The sequence below is a fragment of the Haemorhous mexicanus genome, chromosome 10 (assembly GCF_027477595.1).
Source record: "Haemorhous mexicanus isolate bHaeMex1 chromosome 10, bHaeMex1.pri, whole genome shotgun sequence".
NCBI lineage: Eukaryota > Metazoa > Chordata > Aves > Passeriformes > Fringillidae > Haemorhous > Haemorhous mexicanus.
In genome coordinates this window covers 5,514,010-5,533,032 of record NC_082350.1, presented here as the reverse complement: position 1 = coordinate 5,533,032, position 19,023 = coordinate 5,514,010, and the positions used below count along the sequence as shown (strand labels likewise).

General features: G+C 48.1%; 1 protein-coding gene across 3 annotated transcripts; it reads left to right on the top strand.

Annotated features, from left to right (window-relative positions):
• The first annotated feature begins 311 nt into the window (after positions 1–311).
• THAP4 (THAP domain containing 4) lies at positions 312–18,694 on the top strand. 3 transcript variants are annotated; one of them, XM_059855056.1, is made up of 6 exons: positions 312–466; positions 1,345–2,501; positions 12,144–12,303; positions 14,448–14,557; positions 15,991–16,094; positions 18,360–18,694. In XM_059855056.1, exons 1-6 carry the CDS (start codon positions 390–392, stop codon positions 18,477–18,479), a joined length of 1,728 nt encoding a protein of 575 aa, XP_059711039.1. In that variant the 5' UTR covers positions 312–389; the 3' UTR covers positions 18,480–18,694. The 3 variants fall into 3 exon arrangements, with proteins under 3 accessions (XP_059711039.1, XP_059711040.1, XP_059711041.1); XM_059855057.1 differs by lacking the exon at positions 312–466 and adding an exon at positions 571–755; XM_059855058.1 differs by lacking the exons at positions 312–466; positions 1,345–2,501 and adding an exon at positions 5,435–5,588.
• Positions 18,695–19,023: the final 329 nt, after the last annotated feature.

Sequence of the window (19,023 nt, the reverse complement as noted above, 5' to 3'; positions counted from 1 at the left end):
CCCAGCCCCGCCCCTCCGTTCCCCGTGAGAGTTGCCCCCTCCACCATGCCCGCCCCACTCTGAGACGCTTTTCAGGGTTCGGCTGCCACGGACCGAGCGGCTCGTCGGGAGGCGGACGCCCAGCTGCGCCGACGAGGCAAGCGAGAGGCGCCGGGAGCGAAGCCCCCTTTCCCCACCTGCCCCGCGCCGTACAGCTGCACCCCAGCCAAAATGGCGGCGGCCATGTGGCGGCCGCCATGTTGTGCCGTACAGAAACCCCTTCCCCACCGGCGAGGGGCGCCGGGGTGACCCGGCTCCGCCATCTTGCCGTACGGCGGCGCGGCGGGGCCGGGGCCGGGGCGGGGGCCGGGGCGGGCCCGGCCGGCCGAGGGCGGCGGCGGCGGTCGGAGATGGTGATCTGCTGCGCCGCCGCCAACTGCTCTAACCGGCAGGGCAAGGCGCGCCACGGCGCCGTCTCCTTCCACAGGTAAGGGCGGCCCGCCCGGCCCGCCGTCAGTGCTGCGGCCGGGCCGCCCGCGCCCCGGTCCCGCTCCTGCTCCTGCTCCCTTCCCCGGGCCCCCACGGCAGCGACTGCCCTTTGTTTCCCTCAGGGGAAACCGGCTCGGGACTCCCGGATCCTCCAGCCCCGGCCGGGCAGCGGGAGCGCCCCTCGCCACGGGGCCGGGCCCTCCCCGGCCTGTCACCCCGACCCTCCCCCGGTCTCTGCCCCCGCCGCCCGTCCTCCGCCTCAGCCCTCGCTGGGGATGCTGCCGGCGGTGAGTCCCCGGGAAAAGTCCCTGTCTCGGGAGTCCCATTGGAAACGGAACCCGGCTCCCCTGCTCAGGGGCTTTCTTGCACTGCAGGCATTTCTACACCTAATTAAATGTTATTAAGCACAGCCGGTGTAAGCTGCACCCGGGTTACGCTGAGCAGCGTGCTGGCTGAGCTGGGTGTTTGGGTGGTGGTCATGTCCCCCTTCCTTGTGGACAGGCTGTTCCTCGTGGGGCTGGTGCGCCGAGTAATGGATCGATTGCTGATGAAAATGGAAACAACACCTTTTAGTCCTACGCTTGTTGTGGAGTGGAGTTGTTGACGCAGCGAATGAATATCAAATGTTTCAGCCCAAAGTGAAGTAATTCTTAAATGAGTGTAATTTTATTAGTAAATGAGCGTAACTTACCAAAACACAACTTTCCACAAAATCTCCTAAACCTAGCCATTGCCTTGGACTTGGTCGCCTTAAAGGTCTTTTCCAACCTCAACAGTTCTATGATTCTATGGTTCTGTAATTCTTAAAGTACCGACCCTTCTGATTCGCGAAATGTAGCTTAGTATTTTAGTGTGTTTTCTCTGTTCCCTTTTTAGATTCCCTCTGAAGGATTCGAAGCGCTTGATTCAGTGGCTGAAAGCTGTTCAGAGAGACAACTGGACTCCCACCAAGTATTCCTTTCTTTGCAGCGAGCACTTCACCAAAGACAGTTTCTTCAAGCGGCTGGAAGACCATCACCGCTTGCTGAAGCCCACTGCCGTCCCCACCATCTTCCAGCTCGTGGAGAAGAAGCACGGCAAGCTGGATTATGTCAGGAGTAGAAGGAAAATAGCCAGGCAGGTGCTGGTGCAGGATGGGGAGGCCCCGCAGGAAGGAGGCGGTGAGGTAGCACACAGGGCCCCATCTTCTGGCCAGGACTTCATGGTGATGCAAGGGACGAAAGAGATGGAGGAGGCCACTCTGAAAGAGGAAATAGGATCCATGTCCAAGGAGGAACAGGCCCTCCACGGCCAGCTGGACGGCCCTCGGAGAAGGACGTTAGGGGATCATTTGGGGGCCAAGCCTGGAGTGCAGGTAAAGCCCGAGAGGTCTCCTGGCAAGGACTGTGCCAGGGGCAGCTGGGCAGGGAGCTGGGTGGCAGACAGGAGCGGCGTGTCCGTGGACGACTTCACCCCTCCTGCCTCCGGTGCCTGCAAGTTCATCGGCTCCCTGCACTCGTACAGCTTTTCCTCCAAGCACGCCAGGGAGAGGCCGTCTCTCCCCAAGGAGCAGCTAGAAAGGAAAAGGCCAAAGAGAGACGTGGAGCCCAGCTGCAGCAGCCAGCCCTTGGGGCACGACAAGGCCGTCGCGGAGGTGTCCCCGACATCATCGCTCACGGCCACCCCCCAGAAACCCTCGCAGGGCCTGTCGGCGTCCCCGGCTGACCTGACCCCGCGGCCCGCCGCCGAGGCCGTGCTGGGGCGCAAGGGGGACACGGACGCCAACCCCATGTCCATCAACGAGGTGATCATGTCGGCCTCGGGGGCCTGCAAGCTCATCGACTCCTTGCACTCGTACTGCTTCTCCTCCCGGCAGAGCAAGAGCCAGGTGTGCTGCTTGCGGGAGCAGGTGGAGAAGAAGAACGGGGAGCTGAAGCTCCTGAGGCAGAGGATCAGCCGCTCCGACAGCCAAGTCAGGAAGCTGAAGGAGAAGCTGAATGAGATGAAGCGCAACAGTTTCCCTTACTTGAACAGCCTGATATCCCAGGACTGTGGTCAGTATTCCCAGGGGTGCTGCACTGAGGTGGAATTCTCTCTTTTCTTAGGGGCTGTTTAAGCTTGAGGCTGTGAAGGTGTGATGGGGAAAAGGATGAGAAAGGGACACTCTGGGAAGGAGAAGTAGCAGCTTGTGTAAGACCAGTGGACGCAGATTAAAGGATTCACTCAGTGGGCACTCGAGTTAATTCTTACATCTCTAACCTTTCCAAGATGTGGAATCAGAATTTAGATTGTGGTGTTAGAGGCAACTCTGTTCATGAATTTATTTTCTTTTCTTTCTGGATTATTTTAACTTGCTTGTGGTGCAGTGGCTCCTGCTAGGATTTTCCTTCTTCCTTTGGCACGTGCCTGTGATTTTTTTCTGGTGTGTTAATGAGCTGTCCTAGCAGCAGGTATCTGGGAAAGCTGTTACTGTCCTCAGTGGCATAAGAAATAGTTTTGATATTGGATTTCACATACTGCACTCAGTGCTGAGGATACAGGAAATGCAAGTGAGGTGGGAGGTACCAAATATGAAATGTCATGATGCACATTGAGGTCACAATTTGTGAGCAAATATCTGGCTTTGCTTTCATCCTTTGCTCCCTTGGAAGGCAGAAGAAGTCAGGAAACATAATAAAGCAGGGAGTGATGGAAGATGCTTCTCTATCAATTACAAAAATAATAATTAAGCACCTGAAAGCATAGGGGAACTCAGTGAGGGATCAGGTAATGTAAAAAGTTTACCTAGAAGTCAAATTGGGCCATAACCCTTCTTGCAAAAAAAAAAAAAAAGTGTCTTTTAATGTACAGTGTGTACACAGTGGCTGTGGTTGCAAGGTGCATTTCAGGGCAGGAGTTTAGGACCATCTGATGCTGATGTGTGTGTGGCTGCTGAGAAAACATTGGGTTGCCTTGGGAAGGATTTGTGCTGTGAGACTTGCTTGGAGAAGTTGTCACCCGTGGAGGGTTGGGTCTCCCAATGGCTAACTCTCACCTTTCCTTTAGGAGAAACACTCCATGGCTGCTTCTGGAGATGTTGGGCAGTCAGAAAAGTGATGCTAGCATAGACAGGCACATTCTCCAGGCTGTTGCAGCACAGCCAACTTCCTCACTGGAAGAGGAAAGTAGACCCTAACACAATTTATGAAGGTCGACACCCAGCACTACTTTTCCCATATCTATCTAATTTTTCACAGGATGGGAAAACTCACACTTTTGTTTGGGTAGAGGAGGGAAAAGCTTTGCCCTGGGAAATCAGCATAGACTTGTTTGTACCTTCTGGTCTGTGTTTTTGTATTGTTTAGGTGTCAAACAAAAAAAATAACTAAATGCAATTTTAGGGTTCCATAGTTGTCATTCATATATATATATATATATATTTATGTATATGAAATATTTATTTATGGATATATTTTAAAAGGTGTCTGCCTTTGTTGGAATACCTTCACTGAGATACTTATTGCAGAAAGAGTATCTTTAAGGATGTTTTTTTTAAATTCTTGTAAGCACTATGATTTTTCTTCTTTTTCCCAAGATTAGTGTTTTTATAGATACGTCTTTCAGAAGTGAAAATTTTATGTTCTTGTAAAAGATATTCTTAATATATGAGCTACATGCTCTATTTTATAAGAGAAAATGTAATTTTTCTTAATGAATTGACAAATTCATTACCCATTCCACCATCTTTTATCAACCAAACTGGAGATCAGTGTGTGAAAATGAACCATTTTAGCAATTGTAGCTTGGCATGGTGGGAAGTTTTTATGGAACCCTTTGGCTGGGAGCTTTTTTGATGGATTGGTGGCAGACTAGCCTTGGTGCTCTTCTGTTTTGGAGTCTTTTTGTGTGTGTGTGTGTGCTTGTAGTACCAGTTTATGGCAGTGAAAATAGGTGATAAAGTGCAGCCAGCTGAGTCTAGTTCATGCCCAGACACCGAGTTTTACTGTATTACAAAGCTGAATTAAGAAAGGCTTTTCATATTCATAAAAATACAGCTAGGTAACACATTTGGTTAATAATAGTCTTTGTTAGCAGCCCTGTCTCAGTTGTCCCAGCTCATCTGATGTGTGGTTGAGGTGATGGCTTTAGCTGTGAACCTGAGCCTGCATATTTTTTCCAGCTGAAGGCAGTTCCTTGAGTGCAAGTACCAGACTGGACTGACCATGCAGGTTGTTACCTGTCTGCATCCCTCACCTTCAGCTGTTTCCACAAAATCCTCAGCACAAAACACCAACTTTAGTCCCACACCCACTCAGCAGGGCTTCATTTCAGTGCTAGTTCTCACATATTTTCCTCTAATGAGACAAATAAATTTCTGCTGGCTGTCTCCAAGCTGCAGCAGGCTGGGAAGAGCAGGTTTCTGCAGGACTGTTGCACAGCACTGCCTGCCAGCCACGCTTGGGGCTGGGTGACTCAGGCTGGCCAAGTGGCTCCCAGCTCCAGCTGTCACAATGTGCTTCAGGGCTGTTTCCCAACCTGTCTTACCCTGGTGTAGGAGAAGCCCAAGGCTGTCTCCAGCACAGCTGAAATGGTGGCCTTTTCCATTTAAAGTTTGGATTTAGGTGTTTGTTTGGTAGGAAAATATTTCTTTCTGCTTCACGAGGTCCATGGAGGCTGAGGAGTGCTGCTGGTGGACAAGTGTGGTTAGGCACGGTGTACCAGGCAGGACAGGGTGAGATGTGGATTCTGGGGGATGACAGGATGCACCAGGAGAAATGAGGGAGAGCCAGCAAGCAACCAGGGATGTGTCCTGGAGAAGTCATAGCTGTCCTAACAGCACTGTCCTCTGCTAACCAAGCACTGACAGTCTTCTTCTGCATGAAGGTTTCACAGCTCTGCTGTGTCAGCTGTGCTCACTCAGACAGGAGATCCCAGCAGCTCCTTCCACAACACCACCTCCTCTTGCCGTGCCCCAATTTGTTCTGGTTGTAAAACTACATCTCCCAGCAGGCAGCAGGATCAGGGTCTTACCCAAACATGAGCTCACTTCCCTCATAGCCATCTTACCACCCTGCACAGAGAGCTTTCTGGGGCAGGGGGGGCTGCAGGTACAGCAAACAGCAACATATCTGCAAACATGGCTGGGCATGGAGCAAACACAGGTAGGAGGATTCCATGGCATTCGAGTTTTTGTGTTCATCAGAGAGGTAAAGCTCTTAGAATTCAGCTGCTTGGGGGTACGAGGAGCCTCTTCCGTGCTGCATGTCTGTTTTCATGAAGGTCATATTAAAGGCAGGAGAGTTTGCAAAATGAGTTCACGTGAAAAACGATTAGAACTCTGCTAGGAATCCATGGGAAATCTGGCTTGGGTTTGTTTTTGAGTATCTGTGCAAAGCCAGTGTAGAAATGGGGTCATTTACAGTACGTTTCACATGCAAATGAGCCATAGTTGGGAAACTTCAGGCAAGCAGAAGGACAGAGCACTTAATGGTGATTTTGTGCTGAGGTGGAGTCCTGAGAGCTGGTCTGTGGGGCCTGAAGTGGTGCTGCCCATCGTGGTGGCAACAGATTGCATTCATGCTGCAGAAAAGGAGAAGCAAAATCCTGTTCCTGACTGGCAATGAAAAGTGGGGTTGTGCATGGTTAGAGGTGCTGTGCTTTCACCTGGCTGAGAAGGATTGGACCAGCGAGGGGCTGGTGTCCAGTTCAGCTTGAAACTGAAATGTGTCTGATGGGTCACAGAGATGTGCTGTCAGGAAAATTGCCTCCACCAGGGCAGACACTGCAGCCTGGCAGTTGCATGTTAACTTGGAGCTAGATTTTTGGAAGAAAACTGCTTTTATTTGGAGACAGCAGGTCTGCTTGTCGTTTTTTTTTGTGCCCTTTCTGGGGTTAGAATGGCCAGGGTACAAAACTGGTCCATAGAGTGAGCATTGCAAAGATCAAGAGAGCCATAAAGTAAACTGAGAGTGAGATATGTGTGCATAGGGGCTGAATCCATGGCAGGAGGTATCTTGAGAGATTTCACCCTGGCCTGAACACAGGAGGTGAACTGTTTTGTGCTCAGCATGGGAGCACAGTGTGCGGGCACACCACCTTTGGGACTTGGTTGAGGGAGGTGGCTCTTTGACCTCCCCCTTGAAGAGAAAGTCAGTTGGAAGGGAGGAAACAAGACTTTTTGTGCTGCTGTTGGTTTGGTTTTTTTTCAGTGGGATGGTCTTGTTCTTTCCAGGTTTTTGGCTTTTTTTTGCCTAATAGTCTACAGAGTTTGTGCACTAAACATTTAATTTTGCAGTGAGTTGGCAATGACTCACAACAAAACCCCTGCTTGCAGCTAGGAAGCAATGAAACAGCAGACTAAGGAAAACTCGAGAGAAAGTGAGGCTGAGCTCAGGTAGGGTGTTTGGTTTTTCATAACAGAGTAGAATTTAAAAAATATTTTCTCTGTGTTTTGTAAAGCGGAACTCTGGCAATGACCACAGGCACTGGAGCATTACCACCTTGGCACTTAGCTTTAATTACTGAGTCTATAGCATAAACATTTGTGAATATAACCCCATTTCCAGCTATTGGAGCAGAGATGGGATGATCTGTTCAACAGCTCATCTGCTGGCACCTGGTGGGATGCATCTTTCTTGGGGATGAAAGAGTTCTAGCAGGCATAGCTGGTAAGGCTTGTTGATAGGGCCTTAAACTGCCTTGGAAAGGGGAAAGGGACAAAACCAGGGTCACCAGGGAAGAGCTGTGGGCTGGAGTGCCTAAATTTGGGGGAAGGAGCACTAATGGGATCCTTTTAATCTGCACCACCAGGTGCTGGTCACAGTGCACCACATCAGAAATGTCTCTGCATTAATACACCCAGCAGGAGGGACCAGAGAGGAGCTGGAAGCTTTGGCCCAGAGATCTGACATCACTGGCATGAGTGAAACCTGGTGGGAGCTTTCCCTGTGACTGGAGTGCCCTGAGGGACAGTTCCAGGCTCCTCAGAAGGGACAGGCAGGGCAGGAGAGGCAGAGGGGTGGCACTGTATGTGACAGAAGGGTTGGAGTGTCTGGTGCTCACAATTGGCAATAGCACTGTTGAGAGCCTTTGGATAAGAGTCAAGGGGCAAACAAATAATGCCATTTCACTGTGGGAGTCTACTCTGGACCTCCCAGCCAGGCCAATGACACTGACAAATTGTTCCTTGAGGAACTAAGGGATGATTCCAAGTCAGCTGCCCCAGGGGACTTCAACCTGCCAGGAATTAAGTGGGAGCATCCCACAGCTGGTACAGCCCGGGCCAGAAGGCTCCTAAAACACCTGCATGACAACTTTATGGAACAGGTCCTCAGGGAGCTGACTTGGAAGGATGATCTTGATCTCCTGCCTGTCATCAGAGAGGATCTCGTGAGTAAAGTGAACATTGGGGCCAGCTTGGCCACAGAGACCATGGAGCCATCGAGTTTAAAATCTCTGGTGACAGGAGGAAAAGTGCTTGAAAAATCTCAGCTCTGGCCATGAGACCTCAGGCTGCTCAGGGAATTAGTGAGTAAGGTCCCCTGGGAAATGTTTGTGCAGGTGCTGGTCACTTTTAAATATCATCTCCTAAGGGCACAGGAACAGCAATTCCTAAATGTCAGAAGTCAGGCAGGTGAGGCAGAAGGCTTGGCTGACCAGGGATTTCTCTTGGAAATAAGATGGAAAAGGAAGGTGTGTGCCCAGTAGAAGCAAGGTCAGGTGATGTGGAACAACAGAGATGCTATTCCCCACTGTTGGGGAGAAAATTCATACAGGCAAAGTTTAATTGAAGTCAAAGCTGCCAAAACTGCAGAGAAAAATAATTTTTTTGGTCAAATATATAAATGGCAAAAAGCAGTTTAGAAATGACATTGCCCTGTTCCAGGATGAGGATGGTCACCTCACAAACAGGGACAGGGACAAGGCAAAGGTGTTTAATGCTTTCTTTTAAACCCAGTTAGCAACTGTGCTCAAGGAAGAATTTCAGGGAACTGCCCAGTTGATGCTGCAGACCCCACACTTTGAAGACTCAGGGATTTCGTTTTGGGGATTTTTGGTGGGTTTTTTTTTCTTGTTGTTGTTGTTTGTATAGTTTTTTCCCTCAAGTTTTCTGTAGGAAGTGTTCCCCAGCTTAAGGAAATGGGTTAGCTGCCTTGTTTGCAATCAGCTGGCCACTCACTGTGGCTTTACTGATAAAGCTGTGTAGGAATTTGTGCCAGCTTAGCTTTCTGTGCCAGGGATCCCACTGAAAAGCAGGGAGAACTCAGTATCTCCTGGTGCAAAGCCTGGACAGCCAGTTCCTGTGCAGGGTGGGATTTGGCTTGTAAACTCTCTGGGAATGGAAACGATGTAGGAACAGTCTGTCTGTGAGTTTGGAGGGGTGGAGCAGGGTCAGGTGGTGAAATGGAATTGCCCTGTGTGCTCAGGCCCTGGGTTGTGGCCTGAGAGGCTTCCTGAAGGAAAGAGATCAAGGTGATCAGGTTGCTGATGGGTGTGTGGTTTTGTCTCCCAGACTGTTACAACTCATGAATGTCATGTGAGATTTTGTAGAACCACAGGGTGGTTTGGGTTGAAGAGACCTTAAAGCTCATCTTGTTCCAACCCCCTGCCATGGGCAGGGACACCTTCCACCTCACCAGGTTGTAGAGGAATGGGGTCTTGGAGATGCTGGGTCCCTAATGGCTTCCAGAAAGTACAGGAGAAGGTGACTCCAGGAATGTCCTTGTTAAGAAAGAGCATGCAGAGAGAGCTTCCCTGTTAGGTAAAAGAGGCACTGTGCATATGAATGCAAAAGAATCAGCATTTAAGAGGACCCCCTCTGAGTGTGAAGCTTTAAGTGTGCAGAAGGGTGACCAGGGTCTCTTGTACTGCAAATTCTCAGGTGTCATTTGTATTCTTGATACTATCATACACTTACCTTTTAAGCCACATTAGTGGGGTTTTTGTAAAAATGATGTGCCAGGAGTTTAGACCTTTAAAAAGGGATACACAGGCTCCTTCATCAGTGTCCTGACAGTGACTATATCTGTAAACCTGAAATTTGAAACAAAGCAGTTCAGCACAGAACTTCTTGTTGCTACAATAGTCTTGCATTTACCTGCCCCAACCACGACATAGAAAAGCAAATTGCTTTTCAAATGGATGCTTTTTTTTTTTTTTCCTGGTGGATTCAATCAGACTCCCTCCTGTCTGCCTCCCCTCCTGCTTTCCCACTCTCCCAGCTCAGCCTTCCAGCCAGGAAGGAAAAAATTCTTAGTCCACCAGTCAGAGACCAACACTGAAGGTAAGAAGAGCATGGGATGGGATCAGGATGTCTGCACTTACCTGCCCTTCACTGAGCCCCTGGTCCTTACTCGTGCTGCTCTTGACTTTTCCAAGCCACATGAGAACTAAAGAGCTCTTTAGCTTTGCTGCCATCTAGGTAGTTTAGAAAAGTACTAATGATCACTTGGCTGTGCTGTTTGCCCAAGTGCCAGAGACTTCAGGATGTACAGTTCCCTGTTCACTTCTCAGCTGGCTGGAATTCCAGCTCTTTGGAAATGAGACCAGCTCACCAGGTCTGGCACCTCCAGCCAGGCTGGGTGCTGCACAGCAAGGCAGTGGGGTCAAGCTGGGCATGCTGGAAATGATCCCTTAGCTTCTCTTGGTTTATAATCAAGTGTAAAGAGTGGGAATGGCTACAGCCATTCCTTTCATCTGTTGTTTGGATGCTTTTCCTGAAGTGCAAGCAGGGGAAAAGGAAGTGCCCTATGAAAGCACTGTGGTGACAGAAACTGTCCTGCTCCTGGAATGCTGACCCAGGAGAGGGCAGCAGCAGCCCAGGCTGCAGGCTCCTCCAGCTTTTCCAAAGCTTTGCTTTTCACTTCCATCATGGGAATGAGCCTGCAAAGAGCTTGGAAAGAAATGCAGCAGAGAGTGAAAGGCAAACATCAGCTGGAGGGAGGAGCAGTATGCTGCTTATCCACAGAACTGTGTGCTCCCCTCCTGGTGCTGGAAAGGTGAGTACAAGGAAATACTGTGCAGTACTCTGACACTGCTGCACAGGTTGTGGAAACCCCTTTCCAAGTCCTGGGCAAACTGCTGGGGACTGCACAGTGTGACAGGGTGTTCTACAGATCCTGGCTCTGATGCTGTAGATTTTATCACTGATTTCCCAGTGAGCTGTCATGTTTCCTCATGTTGCTTCTCTTGCAAAATACTTCAGGATAGAGCAAAGCAAGTAGCAGCACTTTGCTGACATGGGCTGGCTTTTCAAACCTGCTGTCTGTGGGAGAAGGAGTACCACAAGTGGTCTCTCTTACCCAGGAAAACTGCAGTTCCTTCTCCTTTGGCATTTCAGGTGTGGACTGTCCTTCCTCCTTGCTCAGTCTTTCAGCCTGACATTTCATAAAGAGCACAGTGGAACTCAAACATGTTAAGCAAATTTTGGCCACAGCCATACTCTTTTAGGTTGTGATTTCTGCCTGCAGTTGAGTCTGTGCCTTTTAGATCAGCCAGACAGCTTGTTCTTGGATTCTTGATCTCACAGGTGTGGAAAACACCCCCTGCAGTGCCCACCTTGCCAGTATGAAATATTTATCCCGTGAGGGGTAAGAGGACATGCTTTAAGCTTACTTCAGTCATATTTCTCTGCATAACAGACTACTGAGAGTAGCAGGCAGCCTGTTTGTGTGGGAATCCATGATGTTTTGCTTTCCCTACTTACACCTTATTAAGGGATCTGCTCTGCTTTTCATCTGGCTTTAAATTGTCTGTCTCCATTTTCCTGATGTACTTTTTTCAGGTCACAGCCTCTGAAAGTAAAATGCAGAACTGTTTATCAAAACTCTCCTACAGCATCAAGCCTGACAGAGTTCAAGAAGCATTTGGACAATGCTCCCAGGCACATGTTGTGACTCTTTGGGATGGTTCTGTGCAGGGCCAGGAGTTGGACTTGGTGATCCTTGTGGATTCCTTCCAGCTCAGCTTAGTCTGTGGTTCTGTAAAATGATATGTTAAAGAAGTTTTAACTTTGTGAAACAGGCCTGGGTTGCTTTTTCATGACTGCAGTGACAAAAGGAAGTAGCTTTCTCTTCCATTTACACTTTGCCTTGCAGGCAGCCAAGTATTTTTAAGATGTTTGCCTTAGTCCAGAGCTTTAGTAGAACAGCTTCTGAATGATCCTTCCTTGTCTCTTTGTACATGTTCAGGCCATTGTTAACCTCTTAAAAAATATTATAGCCAAACTTTGATCTTGAATATGTACACAGCCTGATTTTCTTTTGAAATGAGGACTCATTTCCTCAGCCTCTGAAACAAACAGCAACAGTAGGTACTCAGTGCTTGAGAGAGATTAGCCCAGAGTGTTAGAGGTTTCATTATCATCTAATGATTATTCTTTGTGCTGAGGTTTCAGTCATCTTTTTCCCTGCACTTAGGTGGGAGGGGGCTTTTCTTTCAGATCAAGCTGCAGAGAGGAGTCAGAAATGGACCACCTGCCAGAGTGCTGTCTGTGTGGCTGAGAGCTGGTTTGGAAACAGACCCACTTTCCATGACAGTTCATTGTTCCCCATGTCCCCCTTGGAGCTGGCACTGCTCTGAAGAAAAGCCTTGCTGTGCTGTTGAACCATTTCTGAGGTGTTTTGAGTTCACCTCCAGCCAGCTGGAGGCAGCTCACAGCAACCTGCAGAGCACAGATCTCTGAGTTTTCATTCTTCCTTCTTTTTTTTCCTCCACAGAGACTCCCCAGCTGAACCCTGTGATGGAACCCCTGTCCTGGATGCTGGGCACCTGGCTCTCAGACCCACCAGGAGATGGCACCTTCCCTACAATGAAGCCCTTCCAGTACCTGGAGGAAGTGCACATCTCTCACGTGGGACAGCCCATGCTCAACTTCTCGTAAGTCAGGGGGTCTGCCTGGCTTGGCAGGAGCAGACCATGGATTTGTTAGTTGGGTTTCTTTTCCAATGTCAAAGTACATACATTTTCACCCAAATTCACCAAAGTACATAAATTTTCACCATAGTTTTCACCTCGTTTTCAAAAGGAGATGATGCTGTGGTATGTTACTGCATGGTCTAACTTTGATTTTCCTTGAAAACTTTTGATTAATTTGCATTACAAATGCCAATTACAGTGGCCCACAAAGGGTCATTTTAGATTATTGGCTTAAAGGCATTTGCAACATAGTGTGGCAAAAGCTGATAGGCCAAGAAATTCTTATAATATATTGTAATTAAGAAACAGTTGGTTTCTGATTGTGATAGCCTGAATTATAACATCTGTATTGTCTCACCTTTCACATGAAACTGAAAATGGAAAGTTTTTAAAACACCTCTCAGTTGCCCCATCTCTGAGTCAGAAGAGGGCATAACCTGACAACAACTTGTGTTTAATTGGCATTCTTTGTGAAATTCCTACTTAAAATAAATGAAGGAGCTATGGCATGGCTACCAGGTTTGTCCATTTTAAGCTGTGGTCTTCAGTCTTCACCACTGTGAAAATCTGAGAAAAATTACTGCTTATCAAACAGGAGGCAGGTAGCTTAACCACTTGCTTTGGCTTCAAGTGGTTGTTCTAAGAAAAATCAAAAGAAATCCAGAGGGAGGGAAGTGACCACTTGGCTGCTGCTCAGTAGTGCTCCAATGTTCCTTCAGCAGGGGTGAGTTGGAAAGTGAGTTGCTTTGAAAACCAAGTAAAGAAGAATTACAAGATGGAAGTGCTGTGTGAGAGATGCCCTGTGTTCCTGGAGTGTGCTGGAGCTGCCAGCTCAGCCTGTGACTGCTTTAGTCCAAGTTCCAAAAGAAACAAAGCTCTGACAGTCTTGCTCTGGCTGCACCTCCCTCCCCAGCTGGTGAACAGTTCCTTATTTGAGTCACCTTTTCTTTTGCCCCTCCTTTTCTTTGTGCCAAGGAGTTACACAGCTGTGAGCTGTTGAGCTTTAGGAAGCACCAGGAAGGACAGACATCCTGTGCTTTCCTGGCTCCTGAGGCAGTGGCTCTTAAAAGACAGTCCCTGTGTCCCTTAAATGCTCCAAGCACTGAAAACTGATTGAAGTTTGTTTCCTCTTTGCTAAGTATAATCACCCACGTTATGGGTGACCAAACCTACAGCTCTTAAGGCCTCCTGAAGAATAAATAAGAGTCTGAGCTGAACTTTTTACCTTTTTGAAGGGAGTGATGGGAGAAATATGTCTGCTCTGTTGCTTCCTACAGCAAGGAATATACAGAAAAAACAACTTTTTCCAGGTGTAAAAGCTGAATAAAATGATCCAGTAATTCCAGATATTTATTTGAGAAAAGGAAGTTTTTGAGACACACGTGGCTTCAGCATCTGTGAAACATCTGAGTTCCTGAGGGGTTTCTGAGCTAGTTCTTAGAAAGACCCAGGGGTCATGGAAAGTCTAAAGCTTGGACCTGAACTTAAAGACTTAAGTTAAGCCTAAAGACTTAGCCTAAAGACTTAGCCTAAAGACTTAGCCTAAAGACTTAGCCTAAAGACTTAGCCTAAAGACTTAGCCTAAAGACTTAGCCTAAAGACTTAGCCTAAAGACTTAGCCTAAAGACTTAGCCTAAAGACTTAGCCTAAAGACTTAGCCTAAAGACTTAGCCTAAAGACTTAGCCTAAAGACTTAGCCTAAAGACTTAGCCTAAAGACTTAGCCTAAAGACTTAGCCTAAAGACTTAGCCTAAAGACTTAGCCTAAAGACTTAGCCTAAAGACTTAGCCTAAAGACTTAGCCTAAAGACTTAGCCTAAAGACTTAGCCTAAAGACTTAGCCTAAAGACTTAGCCTAAAGACTTAGCCTAAAGACTTAGCCTAAAGACTTAGCCTAAAGACTTAACTCCAGCTCTAAGAAATAGCTGTGCCTCTGTAAAGTAAGCGTGTTTCTCCAGGTTTTCATCTCTCCACTGTGAAGTGTTGTCAGTCTTTTACTCTTCAGAGTACTGCAGGTACTCATGTGGTTAAATAAGAGGAATCCAAGCCAAAAAATGTCTTTTGAGTGCAAAACACATCATCTTTTGTGCTCTGGTTTGCCCTCAGGTTCAACGCCTTCCACCCGGACACCAGGAAGCCCATGCACCGGGAGTGTGGCTTCATCCGCCTCAAGCCTGACACTAACAAGGTGGCCTTCATCAGTGCCCAGAACACAGGTACACTCCTGGTACCCACTGGGGAAAAGAAGATGTTCTTACTCAGCTGGGCCATTTCATCACTTTTTCAGACAGTTCTTGCACCTCTCACAGTTTTATTTAATTAATTTTCCCTGTCGGAATCGCTGCTCTTTGCTGCTGGACTCACAGTGGTTCCTGAACTAGGAGAGCCTCCCAGTGTGTGGGTGTTTCAGACAGTTCTTGCACCTCTCACAGTTTTATTTAATTAATTTTCCCTGTCAGAATCGCTGCTCTTTGCTGCTGGACTCACAGTGGTTCCTGAACTAGGAGAGACTCCCAATGTGTGGGTGCAGCACCTTGGTGCTTCTTGCCTTATGGGGACTGAAAGAGAGAGAACCATGTCACAGACACATTTTATGAAAAATCCTTTTGCTAGGTTTTTTTCTCCTGAGAAGCTGAGAGGTCTCAGAAACAAAATGTAAACAATAATTATCTGCTGCTGTGGAATGCAACAGGTGCAGCTTTGATTGGTTTCATGTGGCTGTTTTTAATTAATGGCCAATCACTGTCCATCTGTCTCAGACTCTCTGGTCAGTCACAAGATTTTATTATCATTCCATTCCTTTCCATTCCTTGCTAGCCTGATGAAATCCTTGCTTCTGTTCTTTTAGGATAGTTTTAGTATATCATTTTTTAAAATATAAAATATATCATAAAATAATAAATCAGCCTTCTGAAACATGGAGTCAAGATTCTCATCTCTTCCCTCGTCCTGGGAGCCCTGTGGACACCACCACAGCACCACATCTTAGTTATTGTAAGTGAAAGTCTTAAACCCCAGTTGATGCTTAAGTTTGCATCTAAAATGACAGGTGCTGAAGGGAGGAGTGCCAGTTGTGCTGTGACACTCATCCTACATGGTGTGAGTAAGTCCAGCTGGATTTTTGTGAGCAGCATTCCATGTCTGAGGCTGTGTGGATCTGCAGTTGTCAATAAATAAAAATAAATAGGGGAAATAAAACCATTCTCCACAGGGAGTGCTGGTCTGTTAAGTAGCCTAATAGAGCATAGAGTGGTTTGGGTTGGAAGGAGCCTTAAAGCCCATCTCATTCCACCTCCCTGCCATGGGCAGGGACACCTTCCACCAGACCAGGTCATTCCAAGCCCTGTCTGACCAGACTTTGAGCACTTCCAGGGATGAGCCAGCCACAGCTTCTCTGGGCAACCTGTGCCAGGGCCTCACCACCCTCACAGGGAATAATTTCTTCCCAATATCTAACCTAAATTTCTCCTCGTACAGAGGAGAAATTAAAATTTTTTTCCTTGACCTGTCCTTATCTGAATGTGTAAAAAGTCCCCCTTCCTCTTATTTATAAGCCTCCTTTTAAGTACTGAAAGGTCAAAACAACAATTGTGACATGCTTAAATAACCTTTGTAGCCTGGTAATATGTGTGCCCTTGCTTTTCCCTAGGTCTGGTGGAGGTGGAGGAAGGGGAGGTGAATGGACAAGAGCTGTCTATAGCTTCTCACTCCATAGCCAGGATCTCCTTTGCCAAGAAGCCCCATGTGGAGCAGGTGAGTGCACACAGAGTGAGCCATTCCCATAGCACTGCTTGCCCCACGAGGAGTCTGGTTGAGAGGGTGTCTTATTTAGCATGCTTTAATTACAGAATGCCATCAGGGGTTCTTGGAAGTACTGCTTGGCATCCTGGCTTATTCTTTCTGTAAGAGCCTTCAGAAGAGATTTTGTACATTATGAGACCCAGAGGGATCATTATGATAAAAACTGACAGGCTGGATCAGACCAGCTAACCCAGAATCCTGTCTCCAGAATGGCCAGTAGCAGGTCCTTAGGGAAGAAAAGAGGAAAGTCTTGGCTAAATACTATTTTATGGCAGTGGGATTAGTTATTAATGCTGGTGTTCTGCATTGATTGCAGTATGAGGATGCACATTTAAGGTATGGTCAGTATTGGGCCTCATGAGGATATTTCAGTAACACCTGCAGCTCTTGCTCTCTTGCTTTTCAGAGCCTTCAGACCTTGCTCTGGGCTCATTTCCCATCTGTGGCTGCAGATTAGGGCTGGAATTTGCTGTCCACCTTTGGTTGGCTGCTTTTGGGGGTTTGTTGATAGACCTGGTAGGGGTACAGCTAGCTGTGAGTGCAGTGACACTGCTGGAGTGTCCTGAGGTCTCCTCTGGAAGTGTCACTGTCACATCTGAAGCTGTGGTGGCTGAGCAGCAGCTGAGAGACAGTGAGGCTGAACAAGCTCTTACAGCCTGGTTTTTGTGTGCTATAAAACTGACCCTTAGACAGCAGAGAGCACAGGTTTGTGCAGATGTAGACAAAAATTTGATTTGCCTACTCAGATAGTGTCCTAACTTTGGGAAGTCCCAACTCCCCTGCCTTTGGGTGCATGTTTTGTGTTGTTGGGTTTCCTCTTTCCCAGGAACAGCTGGCAAAGAGGAAACCCAACAACTGAAAACAAGGAGGTTGGGTACTGCCTCCTTCCCATAGCAGAAGTAAATTAGATTCTGTGGGTGTCAGCAGAGAGGCAGAGCTCTGGATTGCAAACATTTAAATAAAAGGGACTGTCCTCTGAGTCACTGCCTGGACTGTGGGCAGATAGGCTGGCAGGAGGAGAGGGCAAGGCACAGAAAGCCAGCAGGTGTACTCCTAGTTGGGGGCTCCAAGGCTGGCCTTGGCTGGAAGAAGGAAGCTCTGGGGCTGGAGGTCTGTGCTCATCTGGCACCTGTGGGAAGCTCAGGCCCAGGGACTGGTCCTAGTGAGTATCTGGGAGGCCCTTGCTGGTGAAGGAGGGTGTGGAATGAGGGGTTGTCAGGAAACCAGCTCCTAAAGCCTTTTCCCCTTTACCAAGAGCAGCTTAAATTACCTGTGGAAACAAAGAGGCCACGGGTTTGTGAGAAGGACGTGTGCTGCTGCTGGAGTTGCTCATTTTGAGAAAACTTCACCATATTGTTGTATTCCTGGTGAAAAGTGATTCAGGGTGGCTGTGGTTTGGCTGAGCTGTCACTGAGGAAGGACGGGTCATTTCCTGCACCAGGCTGTGTCATGAGTGGTTTAGGTTGCTTGAAGAATCACCTTTAAAGGTGTTATCAATGCAGATTTAATACAAATTTGTGAAAGCACAGCTTAACAAAATTTGATGACAAGGTTCCCTCTGTTGCTACTCGTGGATGAGGAGGGGCAAGGACAACCTCCATTCTTTATTGGATGCAGGGGGAATATGCAGGAGAAGAGGAGGCTCAGGGGAGACCTTATCACTCTCTGCAGCTCCCTGAAAGGAGGATGTAGCCAGGTCGGGGTTGTTCTCTTCTCCCAGGCAACCAGGGACAGAACAAGGGGACACAGGCTTGAGCTGCACCAGGGGAAGTTTAGGCTGGACATTAGGAATGAGTTGTTCACAGAAGGGGTGATTGGGCACTGGAATGGGCTGCCCAGGGAGGTGGTGCAGTCACTGTCCCTGGAGGTGTTTAAGAAGAGCCTGGATGTGGCACTCAGTGCCGTGGTTTAGTTAATAAGATGGTGTTGGGTCATAGGCTGGACTCAATGGTCTCAAAGGTCTTCTCCAACTCTTAGTTAATTCTGTGAACCTGCCTTGTTCTGTGGGTAATGGGCTTGGGACTGGCATTGTGGAGGGGGCTGCTTTCTTTAGGAGAGAAAACTCCTTATTTGCCTGCTGTAGTGAGGATATCCTTCCTTGGTGGTGCATTGACAGCAGGCAGGTGGATAGCAAAGGGAAGAAAGCACAGGTAAGGGATTCAGCTTGTGGACACTCTTTGCTTGATTTCCTTATTTCTTTTCCTCCCCCTGGTTTAGATTACCAGAAAATTCAGGCTCAATTCCGATGGGAAACTCGAACAAACTGTCTCAATGGCAACCACTACGCAGCCCATGACTCAGCACTTACACATCACCTACAAGAAGGTGACACCCTGACACCTGGAGTGCTGGGTCTCCTCACTGAGGGCAAGCAGCAAGGACATCATGCACCAAGAGCAGCAGCAGCAGCTCAGGAGCACGGCATGGCAACCCCAGAGCTGGCTGCCTGTGCTTGTCCCTTGTGCCCCAGAGCTGCCTGTCCTGTTGAGAATGTTACTCAGATGTTTCTGTAATGGTATATAAAAAAAATAAATAAAAAGCTTTTATTTTTATGGCTGTGTCTTTGGTGTGACTGCAGGGTGCTGTGTGCTGCCTGCTGCTTGGTAGTGCTCGTGGAGGGGCTTTGTGCTGCCTGTTCTTTAGTAGGTGTTGGGGTGGAGATCCAGCCTCCTGGACAGCCTGGAGAATTTTGGGGAAGCCAGAGGTTCTGGAATGGATTTGCACTGCAGGGAAGGACCCTGAGCACTCCAGAGCCTGTCCAATGAAGCTTGGCTTGAATATCAAGAGAGAGCACCTACACCTTGCTCTGGGAGTTTGTCCAGCAGTTTGAAGGGAATTGCTGCAGTGTGGGAGGTCAGGGCCAGACTTCAGTGCAGAATAT

Excerpts from the sequence above, each read along its gene's own strand:
- THAP4 (XM_059855056.1), top strand. The coding sequence starts at position 390 with ATGGTGATCTGCTGCGCCGCCGCCAACTGCTCTAACCGGCAGGGCAAG. Across the intron at positions 2,502-12,143 it reads CCTGATATCCCAGGACTGTG|AGACTCCCCAGCTGAACCCT; the intron begins GTCAGTATTCCC and ends TTTCCTCCACAG. Across the intron at positions 16,095-18,359 it reads AGAAGCCCCATGTGGAGCAG|ATTACCAGAAAATTCAGGCT; the intron begins GTGAGTGCACAC and ends CCCCTGGTTTAG.